Source organism: Micropterus dolomieu, linkage group LG12, assembly GCF_021292245.1.
Source record: "Micropterus dolomieu isolate WLL.071019.BEF.003 ecotype Adirondacks linkage group LG12, ASM2129224v1, whole genome shotgun sequence".
NCBI classification, from domain to species: Eukaryota; Metazoa; Chordata; class Actinopteri; order Centrarchiformes; family Centrarchidae; genus Micropterus; species Micropterus dolomieu.
Window position 1 is genome coordinate 10449097 of NC_060161.1, and position 22021 is coordinate 10471117.

Below are 22021 nucleotides of genomic sequence, written 5' to 3' on the forward strand. Positions count from 1 at the left end.
GAGCCAACCTCTTTGGAAAGAATGATACGTTAGGCCACTCACCGACAAGGCGTGATGCTCACTCACGCTTTGCCAATGACATGACCAGAGACACATCCTCTAATGAATGGCTGGGACAGCAGCACAGAAAAAGCAGCCTGTCGTGGGACCTGACTAAAAACTGCATTGGCGCTTCATCCAAGCATGCCAGCGTTATAAGTCCCACTGACTTTACTTTGGCTTGGGCAGCAGGTGTCGGAAAAGTGGGCGGAAGCCTCTACTTCTCCCTGTCCAGGTCTACCCTCACAGAACTGGCAACAGTAAGCCCCCGTAGACAGGACATCCCATCCTCGTGGGGACAGGGGGCTGTCCACCCTGATTTCAGCCGCCCCGTCTGGCTCAAGGTTAAGGAGCAAACCGATCAATTTCAGCAAACTCTGAGGCTAGTGTGTCGACCTAAGCTGCCAGACAGTCCACTTTTCCTAGGTCGGGCAACTTCAGGGGTGGGGCAACTATGCCCACTCCACGCATCTGAAGCTACACCAGATGGAAGAAGCTGGACTTCAGCTAGTCGGGCCAGCTTCAGTTCCCGCAGCATGATACTGCAGTTCATGCATTTAGTGTTAGACAGGTATGTATCACCAGTAGCTAGCGGCGGGAGCATGCAGTGGTGACAATGATGTGTTTCTGGTTGGCTTTACTTATTTTTCAGTTAGGTTTATAATTTTTTCCCCCGGAGAATAAGATACTCGGGAGTGGAATCACTCGTTAGTTACAGAGCTCAGGGTGAGTTTCTGAAAGTCAAGTCAAAAAAGCTCCCTCTCTTAATAACAAGACACCAGTTTGACACCGATAAAACAATGGGGGAGCGAATAACGTCCCTCTTTAACGTAACATAACGGCTATCTTCTTACTTAAATTTAACCTGCTTTTGCAGATTACAAGGGAAATCGTTCATTATGACATGGGCTGATTTACACTAAATGTAAATGCTCCGTACTTGTATAGCGCCTTTCTAGTCTTTTCGACCACTCAAAGCGCTTTTACACTACATCTGCATTCACCAGTCACACACATTCATAGACTGAGCCTAAGTGCTCAAACGGAAACTAGCATTCACACACATTCATACACTGGCGGAACAGCCGCCAGGGGCAAATCGGGGTTCAGTATCTTGCCCAAGGACACTTCGACACGCAACCAGGGGGAGCCAGGGATCGAACCACCGACCATGCCCTGTGTCATCCCAGGTTACATGTGACTTTATTGATATTAAATACTCAACCAGGACAGATGACTTTCAGTGCTAAGCACAGTGTCTGGCAGTCAGAAAGAATGATATAGAACTATCAGTATCAGCGAGGTGTGGTGGTTCTGCTACACGTTTTATAGATCGCCAGATGTCACTGTGTTTGCTAAGTACATTTTCTTCTGTTGGCCTACTTTTCAATTCAGCATATTGAAGACCTGGATTCAAATCTAGCAGATTTGTAACTAAACAATTATTCTGTGTATCTACTCCAGGATAGTATCACATAAAAAAGGTTTCAAGATTAGTAATGCTGTTTACCCAAATTCCTACCCTACCCATGCTGCATGACTTAAAAATTTGTAATGGGATTTTTTTCCTATGTAGGTGGCAGGAGGCAATTTAACATCCTCAACATTTGTTGTGTCATGGTTTCACAGTGATAAAGACATTTGTACAACTAATTAAAGACAAAATAGGATGTAGGCTGTACAGGATGATGAGGTTTTCTTTCACCCCTGGGGTATATCAGAACTTTTTTGCTGAGAACAGCTGCTTGCTGCACCTGGAAACAAGGTTGATGAGAGCAGCGAGAAAAAAACAAAAGATTAAAGTTACGTGGAGTCAAAACAATTAGCTGAAAGATGCTAAAATGTTCCATAAAGCTAAGTCCCCATTGTTTTTTGCATTTGGTGTTGATTGGTGTTGTTTTCCTGTTGTTGACCACAATCTGAAAGTCGTATTTTAAACAGTCTCTATGTTTACCTCTAATGACACATCACAGCTTGAAAGTTGACATCATCAATATTCAAACAACCCATGAGTCAAACAATCATGTGTCAAAGAGCCTTTCAGTGACACCAGATGTACTTTGGTCCTTCAGTGAAACCCAGTGACGCTCTGTTACGCCTACAAGATGAGAAAACACACTCAGCTAAAGTTTAGAGACAAAGAACAGCAGTGTGTTCATCGTGTTTCTCCTGCTGAACGTCAGGCCACGAGATGAGCCGGACACCCTGGCAGCTCATATGACCAGAGAAGCGTGGCTTTAAAACAGAATGAGGTATTCATAACTGCCATAACTCCTCACATGGACCAAGTATTTGGTTTAAACCTCTGACCATAAATACCTTGCATCCACACACGGTTGGAGATGCAAGCCTATGGGAAGACATCTGCTCCAATGTTATCAGTAGTAAAATGAAACTGTGCTTTAAAAAAAACAAACTATGAATACACCTAGACAGTGCCTCTCTTCAATTCATAGATTATCATTTATTTATCAGAATTCTTTGTCTTGTTGAAGTGGAGACCTACTCATTTACAGTATTGAAATAAGTAGTTTTTTTCAGTAGAGAAAGTACCGCCTGCAAATAGTATAGGAATAATATATGGGTAATGTGTATAACGTGTTTAAAATACAGCAAACCATTGGAAGAGGATTGATATGATGTTATTAAACCATTTGCTAATTCTTTATATGGAAGCAAAGAAATACCACAAGGAATACTTAGCATTGAAATTAATTTAAAATTATATCACCAAAAATTGTGCTTTTCATCTGAGTTTACAAGGTTTGAATTCCCCAGAAGATTGTTCCAAGTTAGGAATCTTTATAATTCCTATATTAATAATTAATAACGTATCGTCATTAATGTCAATAAGTTGTGAATAAATGGATATTGGTGCATAATTCCTGCAGTGAAGTGATGGAATGATTATAACAATCAATAAGGCTATTTGTTATGACTAATAAAGGCTGAGCTTTGCGATTCATTCTTGACTTTGGGGACACATATCTGCGGTAACTCTTTTAAGGTCCATTTACTTGCTTTTGACCAGGTTCCATGGGGTTCTTCAGAGAGTTGACAACCTACAATACGGTAGATAGTGGTAGCAACAGTGTAAGCCAGGGCCGTAATTACAATATTTATTGGACACATACCCCCAATATTCTTACATGCTCAACATGTCCCCCCAATATATTGGTCTAAAAATATAAATAATGGGCTATGCTACACAAGCAACCACACACTGCCGTCCTGTATTATCATTAGTAAATGTAATCATAATCTTAACTAACTTGTGGGTTGCATGTGGTTTGTCCAAGTCTTGTTGCCGTAGCCCAGAAGAAGCCGTTGCTTGATTGCTGTGGGTAGGTACAATCATTACTTTCAAATGTATTAAAAAGTGAAAAATTAAAATGTAACATGAGTGTTAAGTAGGATTTAACACTTTTGATTGTTATTGTGTTTTGTTACTGTGTAACAATATGATTGTTGTTCCTAGTTTGTTTTATTCCGGGGAGCAATTAGAGTGTGACACAGAACATGAGCTATGCTGGCTAGAGCTGAATCATGGGACGACAATCTGAGTTAATAAAGTCACAAATAAGCAAGTTTAATCGTCATAGTTTCGAAAGAATGGAACAGAATGAAACAAAATGATAATTTTATGATTTTGTGCATTAGCTTGTGAACAGCCCATTCATTCTGAGCAGCAGTTAATGTTCCCATCAGTTGTTGACGGGACAGAGTAGAGCAGAGCAAATGCCGCTGCTGCCCACACAAGTTTACCTGTAAGTATGTAAGTAAAAACAACAATTTGGTCAATTTTAGCCACAATATGTGGAGTTGTCTTCTTAAAACAACAGAAATACATAGATTTCTGTTTGTATAATCATAGTTAAGGTTGTACTTTATTGATCCCCAATATCTGCCAGCACATACAATGAAACAACAAAAGGTAAAAAAGCAGACAGTGAAATACACTATTATATATAGTGTATTTCACTATATAGATGTCATTGTCATGTTGCTGAATTTTAAAATATTTTAAGGGGCAGGAAATTAAAAATCATCTTCTGACTCGTGGTTTTGCCTTGGTTTAAGCTATAAAGCAGCACTCTAGGAAGTACATATGATAAGATAAATATAAAAAGATTAACAAAAAAACATAAGATGTAGAAATAGAGAACACATACGCTACAAAATATGTTAGGCTAAACTCCTCACCCCACCACACTTCTTATCTTCCCACCTGTATCTCCTGACTGCAGAGCCACATCCCCTCCACTCTGGACACCTAATCCCCATAAGCCTTTATAATGCCCTGGACAGAGAGAGAGAGAGAGAGAGAGAGAGCGAGAGAGAGCGAGTCTAAGCCTAATGACCTTGCAAGCCGATTACAGGCCAGCCACATTTCACAAACAGCCCCGTGAGGACTTGGACTTGCAGTCAAATCAACAGCAGTCTCACAGAAAAGGGAAGCCGTGAATCCAGACAAGGTGACTCGTTCAGGACAGCAGTAGTGATTCATGATGGCACTAATGATAAAGACCAAACCTCTTTTTTTTTTTCCTGTTAGAAATCCCGTTTTCAACACAGGTTCATGAAAGTGAGAGTGGATCTGCCACTAGAGGGCAGCACAGGCGTTCTCTAATTACACAACTGTCCCAGCAGGAGAAAGTGTGTCACTTGGCCAGGGCTACCCGGTGGGCTAATAGAGCGTTGACCTGACCTAAAGACAGAAAGTATCACAGAGGGGGTTTTAAAAGACAGCTTGATCACCGCCTCACCGTTTGTTTTAGCTTTAGAACCGTTAGCAATAGCAATTAGCAGGCTAATCCGTTGGATTGAAAATGGATAACGGAGATCACAGAACAGCTGTCTTCGCAGATTCCTTCCTTATGGTGGTGATGGTGTAGTGGATGAGATGCGTTCTTTTGGAGAGACCGGGGTTCAGTTCCCCACTGTGACACATCCACCTGAGCAAGACACTTAACCCCTAGTTGCTCCAGAGGCGGGTGACCTCTGACATGTATAGCAATTGTAAGTCCCTTTGGATAAAAGCATCAGCTAAATGAATAAACGTAATGTTATTTCTTAAACAATTAACGTTCAACACTTCAATGGCTGCACTGGTAGATCTGATTGATCTTTTGATATGTGATTTTCTGGATTTTTGTTTTAGATTCCGTCTCTCACAGTTGAAGTGTAGCCATGATAAAATCATGTATCAAATACTTGTTCTCCCCACTGTATACCATCCGTTAACGCTGTTTAATTCCAATCCCTGTAAACCAAACCACTATTTATTCAGTTTTTCATTAATTTATTCATTCATTCTATTATGTATTTATTTGTTTATTCATCCGCCTTAGTGTTTTTTATTTGTTTGTTTCCTTTGTTCATCTTTTTCTGCCTCACCTTGATCCCTAGTTGATACTCCCTACCCTCCCTTTCCGTCTTTCATTGAAGGAGAAGGGGGGAGGAAGGAAAGGGAAGGAAAAGGCAAAAAAGAAGACGAAAAAAAACAAATAACAAAGAAATGAACGTTCAAACACAGGGACAGATCCACTCCCATTGGGTCTGGCGGTTGTTTGAGGTGGCCTCCATCAGCCAGCTCCCTCCCCGGGCCGACTGAGGCTCCTCATTCACAAAACTTTGAAAAATGACGCAAACGAAAGAGGGAGGGGAGAGAGGAGGAAGGAACATATGTTGCTTTTTATTTTTAGCTCTGCTTCATTTATTTATTTATTTCTCTATCATTCCCCCTTTCTTTTATCTATTTATTTTTGATAAATTCAAAGCATTTACATTTAATATTCAATTTCTTTTGTGTCCTACCTTGTTTTAATTTTTCAAATGTTTCTTGTTTTTTGTTGTTGTATTTTCACCACATGCTGTTGTTTCTTGTTATGTGTCTCCAATGTTTCACGTCACACATCCCAAGGACACATACAGTTAAATACCTGTAATTGATAAATTTCATCAACATTGACTTGCATCTGGTTCTAATGAGTCCTCAGTATAATACAGTTTTTCTAAGTCACTTTGGTGCATGTCTCAGATCAGAATTGAAATTCTCAAAACTAATTGTTCAACCTCCACATCATCTCGGCACTTTCTCATTGTTCTGAACAAATTGCAAATGATTTGACACGCTGATGCAAATGATTATGTACAATTGTCTGCTGTTTCCTAAATTATCAATTGCTTATGTCATGCTGATCACAATGTATTATACCAGTCTCAAGGCAGAAGTTCATTGCATTAGTCACTACATGCAAAATGGTTGAACATGTTATCCAAAATCAATGTTAAAATCCTTTATTCATATCCTTTGCCTACAAGTATATAGCTAAACGAAATGTTGTTTCTTATGGACCATAAACAAAATAAGAATAGACAGCAAAAACATAGCAATAGCAACACTCAGACCATCCCTGTTCACAGGAAAAGCGGTTGACGATGGATGGATGGATGGATGGATGGAAATGATGGGGAAATAAAAAGTCCATAGGTTGATGGATGTGGACCAAATGCTGGAATGCACGTGCTTTACAGTAATGTGAGCATGTGAAACAGTCTTTTCATAAGAACTTTATGGAAGAGGATTATGAAAAATTAAAAAAATTAAAATTTAGTCATTAGTGAGGATTGATCACACAACCTTAAGACTGTTAGCCCTGTGCCCAACAAGTGAGCTAACCAATGATTCAATAAACCAGCCTATAATTATCATTATGGTTATCTCGAAATCATGAGAAAATTATCCCATTATCACAGGAAAATGGAGTAAAAAAATATTTAATTAGGGCTTCCATAATATATATGTATATATATATATATATATATATATATATATATATATATATATATATGAATGTATAGACAGACATTCTATACATGTCTATTAGAATTTTTTTGTAAATGTGTCCTGAATTGATGAAGATATCTGTTTTGATGTGGAAGAGAATCTGTGATACAACAGACCAGAACATCAGCCAAAGGGGTGTATCCCATGCAACAGTCCTGTCTCTTTTTTTTCTGTATTACAAAGACATGCTCTGTTATCAGTAAAAGCATACCTGTGATTCCTGTCCTCTCTCCTGCAATGTATAACTTTGTACCTGTGAAAGTGATACATGCCATAGAAAAAAGTGCAGCCTTGTGCATTTTCAATCATTGTTATATTGACAAAATGGCTAAACATTTTGACTTGCTTGCTCATAAACGAGACACAAGGACTTGTCGTTCTGATGGCACTGACAAGTTCATTGACATAAAGGTTTGCTTTTGAGAGATAGACTAAGAATTTTGAGCGAGTTACGGGCTTTTGCAGGTAAACCACTGTGTTGTGCTGCTTGTACTACCTGTTTCGAGAAATGCACTTACTGTTTTGCAAATGTTAAGGATGATTCGAGAAATGCACCAAAGCGACTGAGAAAAACTGTAAGAGAGAATGAGTGGGCGTACGTAAGTATTGCACAACAATTTTGATGCTTGTATAATGAAAACTCAAAGACACTGTTCAAATCAGGTGTAAATACAGCGCAGGCCAGATATCAACCCCAGTCAGGCTTAATGCGGAATATCAGTTTACATTTTAGAGCCGTTGAGTAACGTCCCCTCTACTTGAATTTGATGTGGTCTTGATACACTTCCTGTTGTTGTCTTGCTGTTGACTTTTTTCACCTAATTGAGTTACAAATAACTCTGTGACCGCTAAGATGTTTACAAGTCGCTGTTTGTGAAGGAGCGACATACTTTGCGTGTGGCTGATACTGTTGTGTTAGATAAAAAGCCACGGCTTTGACCACTCGCTTGAGATTTTGCAAGGGTCCTCTTCCTCTGCAGGCGTCTTGCAAGGGCTAGATGCTCTCTGAGATTTAAAACACTCAGCTGTCTGTTGAGGCCCTTGTATCTATACACAATGTCATCTTTTGGTGAAAACCTTGAGATGGTTTCATCAAACCAAAGCTGGTAGTATTTTCTCAACTAATGAATGTCGTCTAATCCTCAAGTGAAGTGAAAACATGGAAAAAACATTTGTCAAGAAAGAAGATTTTGAACTTTTAGTTTCACATGCATGCCCCCCTGTCCTACTTAGACAGGAAGTCTACTGATAGTTCCAACATCAGTGAGGCTACTTGACCACCTGCTACAGCGGCTTAAAACCATTTCCTTTAGTTCACCATCTCTCACACTATGTGGCTGGACTAGTTAAGAGAAGTTGTCTTGTGTTGAAAAACAAATTAAAACAATTATTTGTTTAAACTAGTCTGAAGTTGCAACGAGTTATAAAAAGTTCAATCAACTAAAAAAAAACAACGTTGCGACAACTAGAACACTGTAGTTAGATCAACTTTATGTATTTTTATTTATTTGTGAGTAGGAAGGTTGCAGGTGAACTTGCATTTCCAAGTTAAACTCACAGTGCACTTCTTTTTCTTTGTCTCAGTTATTTCCGGCTGCTGTCAATTTCTATGCTTTGCATCTTTTTATTAAGACGTTTTTTGTGTTGTTTTGTTTTGTATGTATATCAATCATTTTGTCACTTATGGGAAAACACTAGAAAGCCTCTAAAAGTTTTAAGGAACTACATTTTAAGGAACCAAAACCAGACCATATATAATCTTGATTACTACTTTTTTTTTTTTGGTCACGCAATGGACTCTGAGTTGAGAGGGTGTATGCAGTTGTCCATCCAAAGCAGAGCATTAATTCTTTAATTTCACCAAGCATCATTAGCATTTGTGTTATTTCTATTATAGTTTCCTCACCATATTCTTACCAGACATTTCCAACAGCAGACCGGTAAACAAATCATTTTATTCAGACATTACAGAAAACAAACAGGGATTATATGTTGTCGTTGGCCATATTCGGCCCCAGCCCACAGTGCAGTCGCTCTGCTCACTTCTTGGGACAGCGGTCGTGGCAGGCGCAGGTGAGAGCAGCGACCAGCACCACAAATTCGCTGAAGTCGACCTCAGAGTCTCCGTTAAAATCCAGACTCTTCAGCAGCTTGTTAACCTCTTCTTGGTTCTTTGCTGCCTGCACAAACCAACAATCAGTTTTTTGGATATTGTTACAATAGTACATGCTAGTACCGTATATGCAATTGTGAATGCTGAACTACATTTTTTATACATTTTCCTGATCAGTCCCTGTCTCCAGCCACATTTAGAAGACTTAGTATGAAAAGTGTATTGTTCGAGTTCAAGATAGGTATCTAAAATATATACAGAAATAGTAATAACTTAATGTTGACAACTGGTTAAATAATGCAAAATCCACCTTAACAAAACATTGCAGGTTATATCAGTGGTTGTACAGCAGGTATGCAGGAGTGTCTTTCTATAGCTTAAACACTTTTTATCAGTCTGAAACCGGCTGACTCACTGTGCCAAGTCTCTTAAGAAGCTTCTTGGCAATCAATAGGTGCCCATCAGGCTAGCATGTATTCACTTATTAAGTATCCACAGATAATGTGACATTGTTCAATTCATTGTTCAAATGTTTACGTGCAGCTCCAAAGTAACCACCAAAACTGGAAACCACAAATATTTTTAGGCCATGAAGGTAAAAAATGTTTGACCTGTTTTAGCATCAGTGTGATGTGTTGAATTAGACAGGAAAAATAAGTTTTAACACCATAAGTGAATGTATTTTCAGTAATGGTGGCCTCAACTTAACGCTGACCTCATGCTATGCCACATGTGCGAAGTTTAGAGGATAATATTAAAAGTATGTGCACATGAGCCTCATTAAGCAGGTCTCAGTGCTGTCACCACCCTGGTCAGCACAGTTATCCTTCCCCAGGGGGTCTGTACGTACCTTGAGCAGCGCGGGCAGCTCCTTCTCCAGCAAAATCTTGACCTCGGCTTTGCTTAGGGTGTCCTTACTGCCCTCACTGGCAGCATATGTATCAAAGGTCCTCATCAGGATGGCCATGGCTGTCTCTATCTGGGTCATGGTGGCTTCTTGAGAGGTGGTTAAGACGGTAAAAAAGAAAATAGAAGACCAACACAGGTCGACAGAGCAGTAGATGTGTTGGAAGTGGAAGATGAGGGAGGCAAGTCTTTTTATACCTTCAGAAAAATGGGGTTGGGACCGGTGATAATACACATGCATAAAAGAACAGGTTGAACCAGCTAAAGTGTTTGATCTTGGTGGCGGTTCCAACTGTCAATACAACCTCAGTCCTACAACGCCCAGGACATTAATCATTTACTTATTGATTTAAGGGGTGGTGTTTTTATTAACTGAACCACAAAAGCAATAGAAACAGTGATGCGTTTAATTTGAGATGAAGTAAATCATACCGACCTTTCTGAACAAATAAAGGCTGTGCTTGAGGTCCCTTAGGGCATCATCCCCAGATGATACTGAAACCTGTTTAAATCCAGTTTCACTGCCTCTGCTGCAGGGTGTGTTTGTCAGTGGTGTTGTGTAAGGGTGGACATATGTACCGTGTTCTGGTTTCCTGGAAACACTGCTGTGTCAGTAAATGTAAGATGTACTGTATAAAAGGCATTTCTCAGGTTGTACAACCAACAACTCAACAAAGTTGCAGAGCTGCTCTGGGTCCATTAGATTAAGTGAAGCACAATAAGGAAGAACCATTATGAAATACTCCACATATCGCAGCTCTAGCATGCAGGACGCATTCAAGGAGGTGGACTGAATGAAATGTTACAGGAACTATAGCACTGTTACCCCACGTGTTCCAAACGTGGTTAAATGATATAAGAAATGTAGCGTCTCACTTAACATGCTGTACCATCACTGGTTTGAGCAAAGATCCAAATTATGTGCATTATAGCAAAAGCAATGCACAGTGTTAATGTTTCACACGGACGCGGTTAACAGGGGTGAATTTTTGCAAGATAAAGAAAGTGTGAGAGTAGTAGTCAAGTTGTGTGGTGGTTAACACCTTTTGCAGGTCGCACGAGTATGGTTATACATCTGGTGGGCAGGTAAGGGGTAGTATACTGTAAGATGTTCTGTTCCCATGAGTGAAGGAGTGTCTTTCTGTAGCCTCTCACCCTCTTTAGCAGCCTGAAACTGGCTGACTCACTGAGTCAAGAAACTTCCAGGCACACAGTAGGCTGGTATGTGTTCATACTTACTTAACATCATGACTTTCTCATAACCACAGGTAATGTGACACCAAAATCATCTGTGTCACAAAGATCACAGTGCTATCCAGTTTCCTCCAGGATTTTTCAATCCAACTTAAGTTTAGCTTGTTAAATCTACCCTTCTCTTGCTGACTTCCTCGGCGCTCTGGTGTCGCGAAAGATTCTAGATCGTTTCCCACGACGTGTCTTCACTGTCATGTCGAACTAAAGGCCTCCCCAGAGTTGTGCAATTGCGACTGCATGATATTTCTAAAAATTCTGAAGCAGCTGTGGGCCGTGTAAATGCTGCTGCTAAAAATAACGCCTGTGATACTGGAACTGTAGGCAAGACAAAACAAGTTTTTAACTAATTTGATGTTAGCTCAATTTGACCTCCTTTCTGTTTTTATCTCCCAGATTTGGTCATAGTTGATCAGAATTAGCATTTTACCAACATGGTAAAAGGAAATTTTAGAAAATGAACAGATAACCTGAAATGCAGAGCACATATGTTAAGAGAGATGAATGACAGTAAAATATTTCTCAGCAAAATGCTTCTCCACTACTCAGTATCTAACATTTCAGACGCTCTAAATCAGCTTTCTGTGTCAAAAATGTACACAAGAAGATTAGAGAGGAGCTACTACCGTCACAAATGCTGTTTCCACTTCCTGTCATTGACCTATAGTGCAGCGACCCCACGTAACACCACAGTTTCCACTCAGCGTCTTGATCATGATCTGAAGTCATTGTGAAACCTGCACAGCTGCTATAGAATCAATCACTGGTGTGGACCACTGATTAGCTGGCAGCAGTTGTCAAAAACAAAAAGCAGCTACATTAAGTCTGATACAAGGAAACCTGTCTCTAAACACACACACACCTGGTCACTGAAATTAACTTAGACCACAAGGATGGATTAGACTTAGTTTATAGAAAAATACAAAATATTTACACCCATAAAAGCATTTACATAGTTCAGGTAAAGGTCAGTAAGTGAATGTACAATATGTACAGTACATGCAGAAAAGCAGGGAAGGAAAATACTGTGTACTGAGCAAACCCTCATCCACATTCTTTGGTCTCCACACGTTCAAAGTAATCGACGGATTCATACACTGGTACCTGACACTGAAAGACACAGAGAGATAAAAACAGTTAGTGCAAGCACAGTGTAGCAGTACATCCTCCATCAATAAGAGTAACACAATGGCAAAGGTCAATAGAGGACCTTTGCTAATGTGAACACTAAAACTGAGTAGGCGTGAGCAATAGGCACGATTAGTCAGAAACAGGATGTCAGTTATATTTCATAATAATAATGTCTCAACACTGGAATTTACCGCTTTAAGTACAACTGTACAAATTAAAACTTAACTGTTTGATATTTGCACTGTATTACATCCTACATGTGTTTTTTGCTATATTTTACAGTGAAAGACACTGTTTTTTGTGACTTGTGGGGATTAAAGAGTGTGCAGACACACAGTATAGCAGTATGCAGCATGTGCCAACAGATGGTACGATATCTTGAGTCTTGAATTTACCGTAATGAAATGTTTCTCTATATAGGTTGAAATTGTAATCAAAGCTGTCCATGTAAGATGCTGCGAAACATAGAAACATCTGGGTCTGTAATGCGGGGGTGGCTGTGGCACAGGAAGTAGAGCGGGTTGGCCGTTAATCGGAAGGTCGGCAGTTCAATCCTTGGCTCCCCCAGTGTGTGAATGTGTGTGAATGTTACTTTCCGTTTGAGCACTTGTTACTCAGTGTATGAATGTGTGTGACTGGTGAATGCAGATGTAGTGTAAAAGCGCTTTGAGTGGTCGAAGAGACTACATTAACATACTAAACACACACCAATTTTATAAACGGTGGTTTCTCTTCTCCTCCCACTATTTGATCTTGGCAAAGAGTGTCTTAGTAGACTTGAAACAATTGTCCTCACCCACTGAGAAGAGCCTCTGGAGGAGCTGGTGCTGTGTTTGTCCATGTCTGCCTCCTCAGAGTCAATATGGGGAACCTCATAGATCACCCTGGCTGCTTGTGATGAACCTGTGGACCACACACACACACACACAAATAATTAATAGGATTGTTGCTCAAAATACTGTCATGATAAAAGTGGCACACATAAGCTTTATTTTAACCTAGCTGGGTATTCTAGTCTCTATCGCCATTTGCTTTTGCTTCTGGTACTATTACTGCTATTGTTGAAACTGCAAGTCTAATACTATCACTAATACGTAGCAATAGTATTAGCCTTGTAGTTGTAGGTATCTTCCATTTTCTACACCTATTCACAGTTATGGGGGCCTGAAGCCAACAAAAGTACTGCAGGAAGTTCATTGTATTGCACTGCTAACAGACATGTGGCGCTGTGTTATTACTACCATTTCCCCTGAAAAACTACTACAGTTACACCCATAGAGCTGTCATTTTTTTGTACATTAAAACCTTGAAATGCCAAATGTATAAAGACACCTTATAATTGCCTGTGCATACATGAAAAAAAACTGGCATACTGTGACGGGTAAACACATCATCCAAGTTTTTGATAACTGTCAGCAATGTTTGCAGGCTGCCGTCAGCTCATGTTATGTAGTAGATAGACAGTTGAAAAAAATATGATGTTAATATCGTTTTGATTTCATGCTGGGAGAAAAAAGTGAATGTCTGACACTGGTAATGCAGAGGACAAAATGTATTGTCACGTTGTTGTGCTGATGATTACATGGATTAGCTACGTCAGATGACCAAGCAGCCAGCGACCAAACTGAGTGGTTTTGTCTTAACTTTGAGGTGTACTAAGTAGGTACAGAAATGACAGATCTGCTGGATGTGGAGGAGTCAAACACATTTCACCGCAGAAATGCAGGATGAAATAACACGTTTTTCTAGGCTTATTGTCATCTCCAGAATAAGACTCAAAATCAGCACGTCGGCGTAATTTTTGTTTTATCTAGAAATGGTTATCGGTATTATTGTTTGAGGTCCTTCTACACAGTCAAACTATTCTCTCAGTTTTTCAACTTCAGCTGCAACAATTTTCACCAGGGCCAATGAATGAAAGTTCAGCGCTGTTCTAATCATGGATTTATGGATCACTTTAAGCGCTCGTCAGCGTTGTTTCCAGATGCAGCCGGCAGCTGTTTTCAATGAAAAAGCCCTGATGAACCCACTGTACAATACCTGTCCAACAGCAGAAAATATTAGCAACTAGCTGGTGAACATGGTGGAATATTTTGCTGCTAAAGAGTCAGATATTTTCCTGAGAGGTAGAGACCAAAACAGAGGTTAAAGTAGAGTGAATAGTGGACATGCATTTGTTAGCTTGCCAGAAACACGACTCTACATTTTAATGTTCTAATGTCTGTGTCTGATGGATGAAGGTATGACAGTGTTTTGCACTTCCAAAAAGAAAATGGTTAATGAGATTTAAAGAGTTTATTTTAAGATCCTATTGGTCATCTTTAAAGCATAGTGAGGTTTAGCATCAATTCCCTAATGGTCAAAAGTTTTTTTAATTTACTCCTCTGTTAACTTAACAAAATAAGTCGCTTCTCTGTTAATGTCTATAGAATTATAGGTTTGCTAAACTGTATCGCTGATCTTAAAATTGTTTAAAACACACTGTTGCTTATGATTGAATCTTGTATTAATTGTGTTGTCTAAATTTTCTCCTCTTTTAAGCCTATACAGCTCTTTCAGAGAATTTTTTGGATACTAGTTATCACTATTTTGCTGTTTCACACTAAGAATTAAAGCTATCAACCTTACAATCATATTTCTCAAAATTCCTGTGTCTCTGAGCCCCAATATTCAATATATTCAATATTCCAAGATTTTTTACTCTTGTTTCTCACTGAAACTGTAGAAGATTATCTCTGCAACCAAAGCTCTGTAATGAGCTAAAGCACTATAATTTGTTCTTGGTGTCCTAGAATAAATAATGTGATGAGTCTATGGTCTACAGTATTAAGGCTCAGTTTACCCAAAATACAAAAATAAAATTTTTTAACTAGCCGTCATGTCCAGCTCTGACATTTCTGCTGCAATCCCAAGAACTCTGAAGTGAGTGGCATTCAGAGCATTCAAAATACATTACATTATTTACATGTAATTACATAAATTGCATTCTAAAAATCAACAGCAACATCTCCTTAAAGAAACAATGTCCTAGTTACTCTGAGCCCTATCAAAACTTAAAAACTTTTGACAGCATGTAGATTATCCTGAATTACAGAATCACTGTTTTTGATTTTTTTAATGTCAGTTTTCAATGTTCTTTCAAAATGCTATCTGCATGACTAGATACCACTAGAGGTAAAAAACGAAAATATGGTTGTTTTTGTGGTCATTTTGGTGAACTAAACATTTTAACCAGGGACAGTGCATCAATTGAGTTTCTGATTTTACCATGTCTCTTTCGCAGAATGCAGAAATACACGAGAGTGATGATGAGCAACGGGCCCACTACAGCCAGGGAAATTATCACGGGATATGGTGGAAGATTGCTGTGAGAACCTGGAAAAAAATTAAACACAAATATTGCAAAGCTGACTAGGACTGAAGTTTTTGTTACATAAAACAACGTAAAATGTGATTTGTGTGTGAATTACAGATGATTTTACAACTTTGCAAAAAAAAATTAGTCGTTTATGTATAAAGTATAAAACAAGCAAGCACGACATCTGAACAAACCAGACCTCATTCTGAATACGCTTCATTATTAGCTCCTTCCATTTGCAAACCAAGATATTAGTCAAAGACTTAATGCAACACTGTCAAGCTGTTGGTGTTTTGTTACCTACCTGCTGCTGGGTTGATCTTTGATCTGTCTCTGTCTGTAACTGTGATGTAAGTGCCATTTCCTTCAGCCACTTCTAAAAGTGGTATCTCCACAGTCATCCTGCAGGTGTATCTCCCTGCATCCTCTCTTTTGATATTAGTAAAGATCAAGTCTGAGCAGCCAGATGTCTCCTTTCTCAGAGATCCTTGAGAGTAATTCTTCGACTCAAATGTCTCCGTCTTTATTTCTGTTTGATTTTTCAGCCAACTAATTCTCATTCTTTCAAACCCCCCTGTCCAGCAGCAGGTGATGTTCACTCTCTCCCCCTCCATGACAGAGACATCAGGACTCTGGGTAACAACAAGTGTGCCTGAAGAAACACCTATGAACAGACAGAGTGATGCATGATTTGGTAGTTCATCACAACACCGTCCATACTGTATCATTTCAGAAACTAAATGTTGTGAGTATTTGTCATACAAAATCATAGGATATGTGTTATATAGACATAGTTTAAAATCCATCACAGTGACTTAAGCAGATTTATGCGAAAAAAACAAATAACGTGATTATGTCACACCAACAATAAAGTATTATTATATTTATTATTTATTATTATTATACTACTGGTCACATTGTTTGTCAGTGTCAATTTCTCTTTATACATTTATAAGGTGAAAATATTTAAACCGTTGAAATCCTGAGACATTTACCATAGCATTAACATAAGCATGCAGTTGTCAATGAAACAGATGTGATAATAAGTTGTTGTGTTTTTACTTACTCCAAGATGAGAGGGCACAGAGAGAGGAGAGTAGCAGACTGCTGAGTAGAAGCTTCATCTTTCCACACTGATTCACCGCTGAATACTGACTATTTACAGCTGCTCGAAGTCCTTCCTACCACACACACACACACACACACACACACACACACACACACACACACACACACAGACACACACACACACACACACACACACACACGCACACACGCACGCACATAATGGGCATCGTGTTCTCTTCAGTGTTCTATATATCTGCAGTGTGAAAAACCACAGCTTCTGTTCCTTCCTCCTTCAGAAAGAAAGAAGCCATAGTTGATGTATAATAAAAACTGTAGGTGAGATTCACAAGTATTTTCTCTTTCTATGTTCTCACAATGGCTCCCCGTTTATTTTACTCCAACACAGAAATACTGAAAAAGGTCACTAACAAATTAAATGTAGAGTAGAGAAGCAGTAATAACAATATTTTCATTTTTATTGAAATTTGAATGTTTGCTAGTCCTTGCTCCATTTCTAATCCTAGACCCAGTCCCAAGTTTACATGGTATATTTTATTTTATGTTTCTTTATAGTAGCTGCAGTGTAATTCTGTCTGTAATAGTATCTGTTTAGTACTACCACTAGGAGTCTCCAAACCAGACCCTTCAATGCGTCCAATGTGTTTAGAAAATTCATGTTGTTCACACAAACGCTGTGTATGCCAGGGGCCTCATTAATAAAACAGACCTACACTCAATTTTGATCTTAAGTATGACTTACACAGAAAACCACATGTAAGTAGTTATTTATCAAACCTGACTTTGATGTGAAATTTTTTTTTTTAAGCAAAGTCTAGACTTGATTTACTGTGTAGAGTTTAAGGTGTCTTCCTTTATAAAATGCTATTGCACATTTAGGGAGGAGAGGTTTAAAGATTTATACACGTGTTGCCTGGCTTCAGTCTTCTCTACCATTATCACAAGCTTGTCTTCCAAAAAGTTTGCTTTTCTCTTTTGGTCCATGGCAGGTGCCGTCAATTTTAAGTTCATTTGAGATGTATAGATCACATGTGCGTAAGTTACAAATTGGCTTCTTAGAACCTGCATAAGTAAGGTTTTTTTTTATCATCAATATCTTCTATGAATTTAATGTAAGCACACCGTTGGGAATGATCTTAAAACAAAGTTCAAGTAGAAATCTATTTACAAATGAGGTCCTAGGGTTTTCAAAGTCTGCAACTATGTGCCCCCCTCAAACAAAATCCAGACTGCTTTTGGTTCCAAAGACTATAGCTACCATGTATCAAAGGTATGCATGCGAGGGACACACAAGATTAGGGTTAGGGTTAGATTGAGTGCTTCAAATGCCCCACCTCTGTAGCCTGTTGCTCATCTCTGCTTTAGGCATGCAGCTTGGCTATTAGCCAATACTAGCATAGCACATCTTGCATTGAGGGTAATGTCGGTGCCAGGCTAGCTTACATGAAGACTGGAGACAAGGGGAAACCTAGCCTGGCTCCATCCAAAAGAAACAAATGTCCGGCACATAACCCCCTGTAAAATGAAGCGAATTGGCATTTCTACTTTTGTTTTTGTACAAATTAAACAAAGGGGATATAATCTGTTAACTGTGGACTGTGTGCTCAGCCCCCTCCTGTTTACACTGTGCACCTACGACTGCAAACCCCAACATGGAGAGAGACAGATTTCAAACAATGATGAGACTTCATATCGGGAGGAAATCAACAATTTGCAGAGAGGAACACAGAGAAAAGCCTACTGCTCAACGTCAGCAGGAGCTTATTGTTGATTTCTATGGAAGATTGTATTCGACTTTAATATTTGTAACCCACAGAAAACAATCCACAAATGTGTGCTATGATGCGCAAATATTTCACTGTCTACAAATATGTATTTTTACATGTGTGTTGTGTAAAATCATATCCACAAAAATATAGTGCAATTTGCAAATATGTACAATTTACTGTCCACACAAATTTAAATTTCACATACACAGTGTCATTTACACATTTGTGGATAGTTTTTGCACATTTGACAATCATTTCCTGTCAATTTGTAGGTCACCTTACATTTGTGACTTCCTGTTTACGCATTTGTGGAATTTTGTCCAATCTTTACCACAGAGATCTAAATATAAAAATATATCAATAAAATACATATATATATAAATAAAATAAATATATGTATATAAAATAAAAGCAGCAAGACACATCTCACAGTGCAGATTTATAGTGTTAGCTACATGCCACATTTTTTAATCCTAAATATCAGCCACTCATACAAGGTGACACGTGTTGATTTTGGAATGCTGGTCACCGAGTCATTGTCGATGTAACACTTTATTATGTTGGATATTTAATCACTTACACCCAGCTGTGCTGTCATCTGTGTTCTGTCTGGCTGTAACTGTGATGGCAGAACCTTTTCCTCCAACAACAGTTAAAGAGGTATCTCCCTGGATCCGATTTTTGGGCTATTTATAATGATAATAATAATAATAATAATCCTTATTTGTAGAGCACTTTTCAAAAACAAGTTACAAAGTGCTTTAACAAGTGTAAAGAATAATACAAAAAAACAAGATAAGAGCATGAAAAATTAATATAAAATCAGTAAAATACAATAAAATAAAAGGGATAAAATAAAGTCAAATAAGATCGGGAAAAGGGTCAGAGTTGAACAGTCCTTAACATTTATTCTTCAAGGTGATGGTGAAAAGAGAGGTGAGAAGTGGACTGCTTACAGCTTTATTTATCCACATTGATCTACCACTAACACAACTACTGACATTTTTCTATACCCAAACACTTCACACCCACCCAGCCTCCATACACACACCACCTTTATTTTTGTATTTCTCAGAGGTGTACAAAACCACAACCTCTGTTCTTTCCTTTAAGATATCAGTTAACACTCTGGCAGCCACATTTTGAATGAGCTTTAAACAGAATAGAGAGACTGATGTCAGAATGTAAAGAGGTGCAGTAGTCCAGTGTGAAGGTGATGAGGGCATTAATAACAATATGTAGGCTTTTCAGAGGTATGCATGTTTCCATCCACCCGTTATTCAAAAAGTAGGTTCAGCGAGATCAGCAGTAGGTGGCACTAAAGCTCCAGTCAGGTTCCATCATACAATTGTAGAAAAGGGCACAAAGAGATAATGTAATTAAAAACGCTTCAGTCAAGCATCAAACAATGTAGAAAACATGATGGAAATATGTCAGCCGTGTTAGTTTGATCTGTTAATGTGAGGAAGGTTACAGTCTCATTGCTCCACACAGATCTGGGGAGCAGAAGCTTTAGTGAAGTCACATGCTTCATAAATGTCACGATTTATTTTCTGCGTCTGTCTCCATTGCATTTTTTGAATTGATACACCAACTTTTCCACCTCTCCCAAGGGTTATGGCCAAATTGAAAACAGATAGATGGAAACCCACCTAACATGATAATTCAGGGTATATACAGGACTCCTGAAGTAAAATTCAATACCTTTTTAAGACCTTTTCAACATATTTTAAGACTGCCGCACCACTTTGAGCTGTAACCGATTAAATCAGCCACACACCTTAAAGAGGGACATTTTTGAGTTTTTGAAAGGAATTTAAATATATTTATAACATTTATCGCCTATATGTCATCAGGTTGTAACGCCACCTAAAAATTGAGGCATTCACCAACTTTCTCAGTTGCCTATAACAGCCTGTAATGGCCAACTGTTTTCTATGTGAAGGACTGGTCAGATTTCCTGCAAAAAGGAACTGTCTTACATAAGCTATGACGTTTATGTATGCAGCATTACAGCAAATGATATGTGTGATAACTTTCCCCATCCACAAAATTCAAATAGGCCAGGAGGGAACAAAGATGAAGAGAATAAACTGAGTGATGAATAACATAAGTAGTGTAGGCGGTGCAGCACAGGCACAACCTGGAGGAGGAACTAGTCTAAATGACTGTATTAGTAATACATAATAATATTAATAATTATAACATACATACATAATAATATTAATAATTATAACATACATACATAATAATATTAATAATTATAACATACATACATAATAATATTATTAATAATTAATAATACATAATATTATAACATTAAATTAAAAGTATATTGTTAATGTAATAGTAAACTGTAAGTTTGATATTAATTTATTCATTATGTTACTATATTCAATATAATTTCATATAATAGTATATAACTTATCACTAGTATAATATTAATTCATATTGTGGTTGTTTTTTATTCATTAACTTTGTGCAAGAAAAATGCTCCAGGCTACATGATAGTCTCCAACCTTGATTTTGGGCAGGCTACTGTCAATAATTATAACAGTTTATGCAGAACACTGAGTTCAACATTTATAAAGTTTGTTGCAGCACATCAAGCTTTTTTTAAAATCCCGCTCCATCCAGGCTGTGATTGATCTGTGCACAAACAGTGACACTGACGAGAGCATCGGCTTTATGAAAAGTTGAATGTGTTTCAATAAAAGGCACCGATTTAGCTAAATAGCCAGCTAACGTTAGCCAAAACCACACGCCCCTTGAATTTTTCCTGTTGTCTTCTGTCTTACCGATTCAGCTGCAGGCGGCGCATCTCGCTCTCGTTTTTCAGGAACGGGGCTGTTCAACCGGGTTAATCCCGTTACTCTTGATCGCCACTCCGACTATGTTTTGGACAACTAGCATTGCAGGAATCACACAGTCACTACTCACTGCCTGTCTAGTATTTTTGGCTATGCATTATAAATAGGCCAAAATACGTTCACCTACACTTTTAGCAAACAAACTCTGGACAAAAAGGATTTTCACATTGAAAAAAATATCTTCAAAATATAATATCTTGTTAAATGGCGATTAAGACTTTTTAATACTTTTTAATGGCCTTAATTTTCGCATAATTGATTTATTACCTTTTAAGACTTTTTAAGACACCCAGTAATTAGACAGTCTATGGTTTTCTTCATCTACTTTGTGCTTCTGTTTCTCTCTCGTCTCTTTCCTCTTCTTCTTGGTCTTCTTCCATTCTTTGGGCTGAAATGACTTTATTTCCAGGAGCGTCTGAAACACGAATGCACTCATCGATTAGTCATAATGTGCTGTAACATAAAGTATATACTGTTAATACAAAATCTAGACACCAAATCATCATGATGGAGTTTAAGTTGTATTGTACCTGGTATGTGTTGCTGAGCTCTGCTCACTAACTTGTTGAGGCAGAAGAAGGTTATAACAAGGGCAAGGATGGGCAGGCACCTCAGGGCAAAAATGAACACTTCCTTCCTGTGAGAATC

General features: G+C 38.4%; 2 protein-coding genes across 2 annotated transcripts; both read right to left on the bottom strand.

Moving 5' to 3' along the window:
• Positions 1-8824: 8824 nt before the first annotated feature.
• Positions 8825-11847, bottom strand: LOC123980283 (protein S100-P-like). The gene is made up of 2 exons (XM_046064573.1): positions 9853-11847; positions 8825-9069 (listed from the first exon to the last, which is right to left on the bottom strand). The coding sequence occupies exons 1-2, from the start codon at positions 10147-10149 to the stop codon at positions 8929-8931; spliced, it is 438 nt and encodes a 145-aa protein (XP_045920529.1). The 5' UTR covers positions 10150-11847; the 3' UTR covers positions 8825-8928.
• A 206-nt stretch (positions 11848-12053) lies between these two features.
• On the bottom strand, positions 12054-16788 carry LOC123980281 (leucine-rich repeats and immunoglobulin-like domains protein 1). The gene is made up of 5 exons (XM_046064570.1): positions 16715-16788; positions 15953-16312; positions 15558-15665; positions 13087-13193; positions 12054-12269 (listed from the first exon to the last, which is right to left on the bottom strand). The coding sequence occupies exons 1-5, from the start codon at positions 16770-16772 to the stop codon at positions 12204-12206; spliced, it is 699 nt and encodes a 232-aa protein (XP_045920526.1). The 5' UTR covers positions 16773-16788; the 3' UTR covers positions 12054-12203.
• Between the last annotated feature and the right edge of the window lie 5233 nt (positions 16789-22021).

What these genes read in the sequence shown, in the direction of transcription:
- LOC123980283 (XM_046064573.1), bottom strand. Translation starts at nt 10,149, where the DNA reads ATGCATGTGTATTATCACCGGTCCCAACCCCATTTTTCTGAAGGTATA. An exon ending in AGCTGCCCGCGCTGCTCAAG is followed by an intron (nt 9,070 to 9,852) that starts GTACGTACAGAC and finishes TGGTTTGTGCAG; the next exon opens with GCAGCAAAGAACCAAGAAGA.
- LOC123980281 (XM_046064570.1), bottom strand. Translation starts at nt 16,772, where the DNA reads ATGAAGCTTCTACTCAGCAGTCTGCTACTCTCCTCTCTCTGTGCCCTC. An exon ending in CTGTGCCCTCTCATCTTGGA is followed by an intron (nt 16,313 to 16,714) that starts GTAAGTAAAAAC and finishes GTCTGTTCATAG; the next exon opens with GTGTTTCTTCAGGCACACTT. An exon ending in CCAGAGGCTCTTCTCAGTGG is followed by an intron (nt 12,270 to 13,086) that starts GTGAGGACAATT and finishes TGTGTCTTTCAG; the next exon opens with TGTCAGGTACCAGTGTATGA.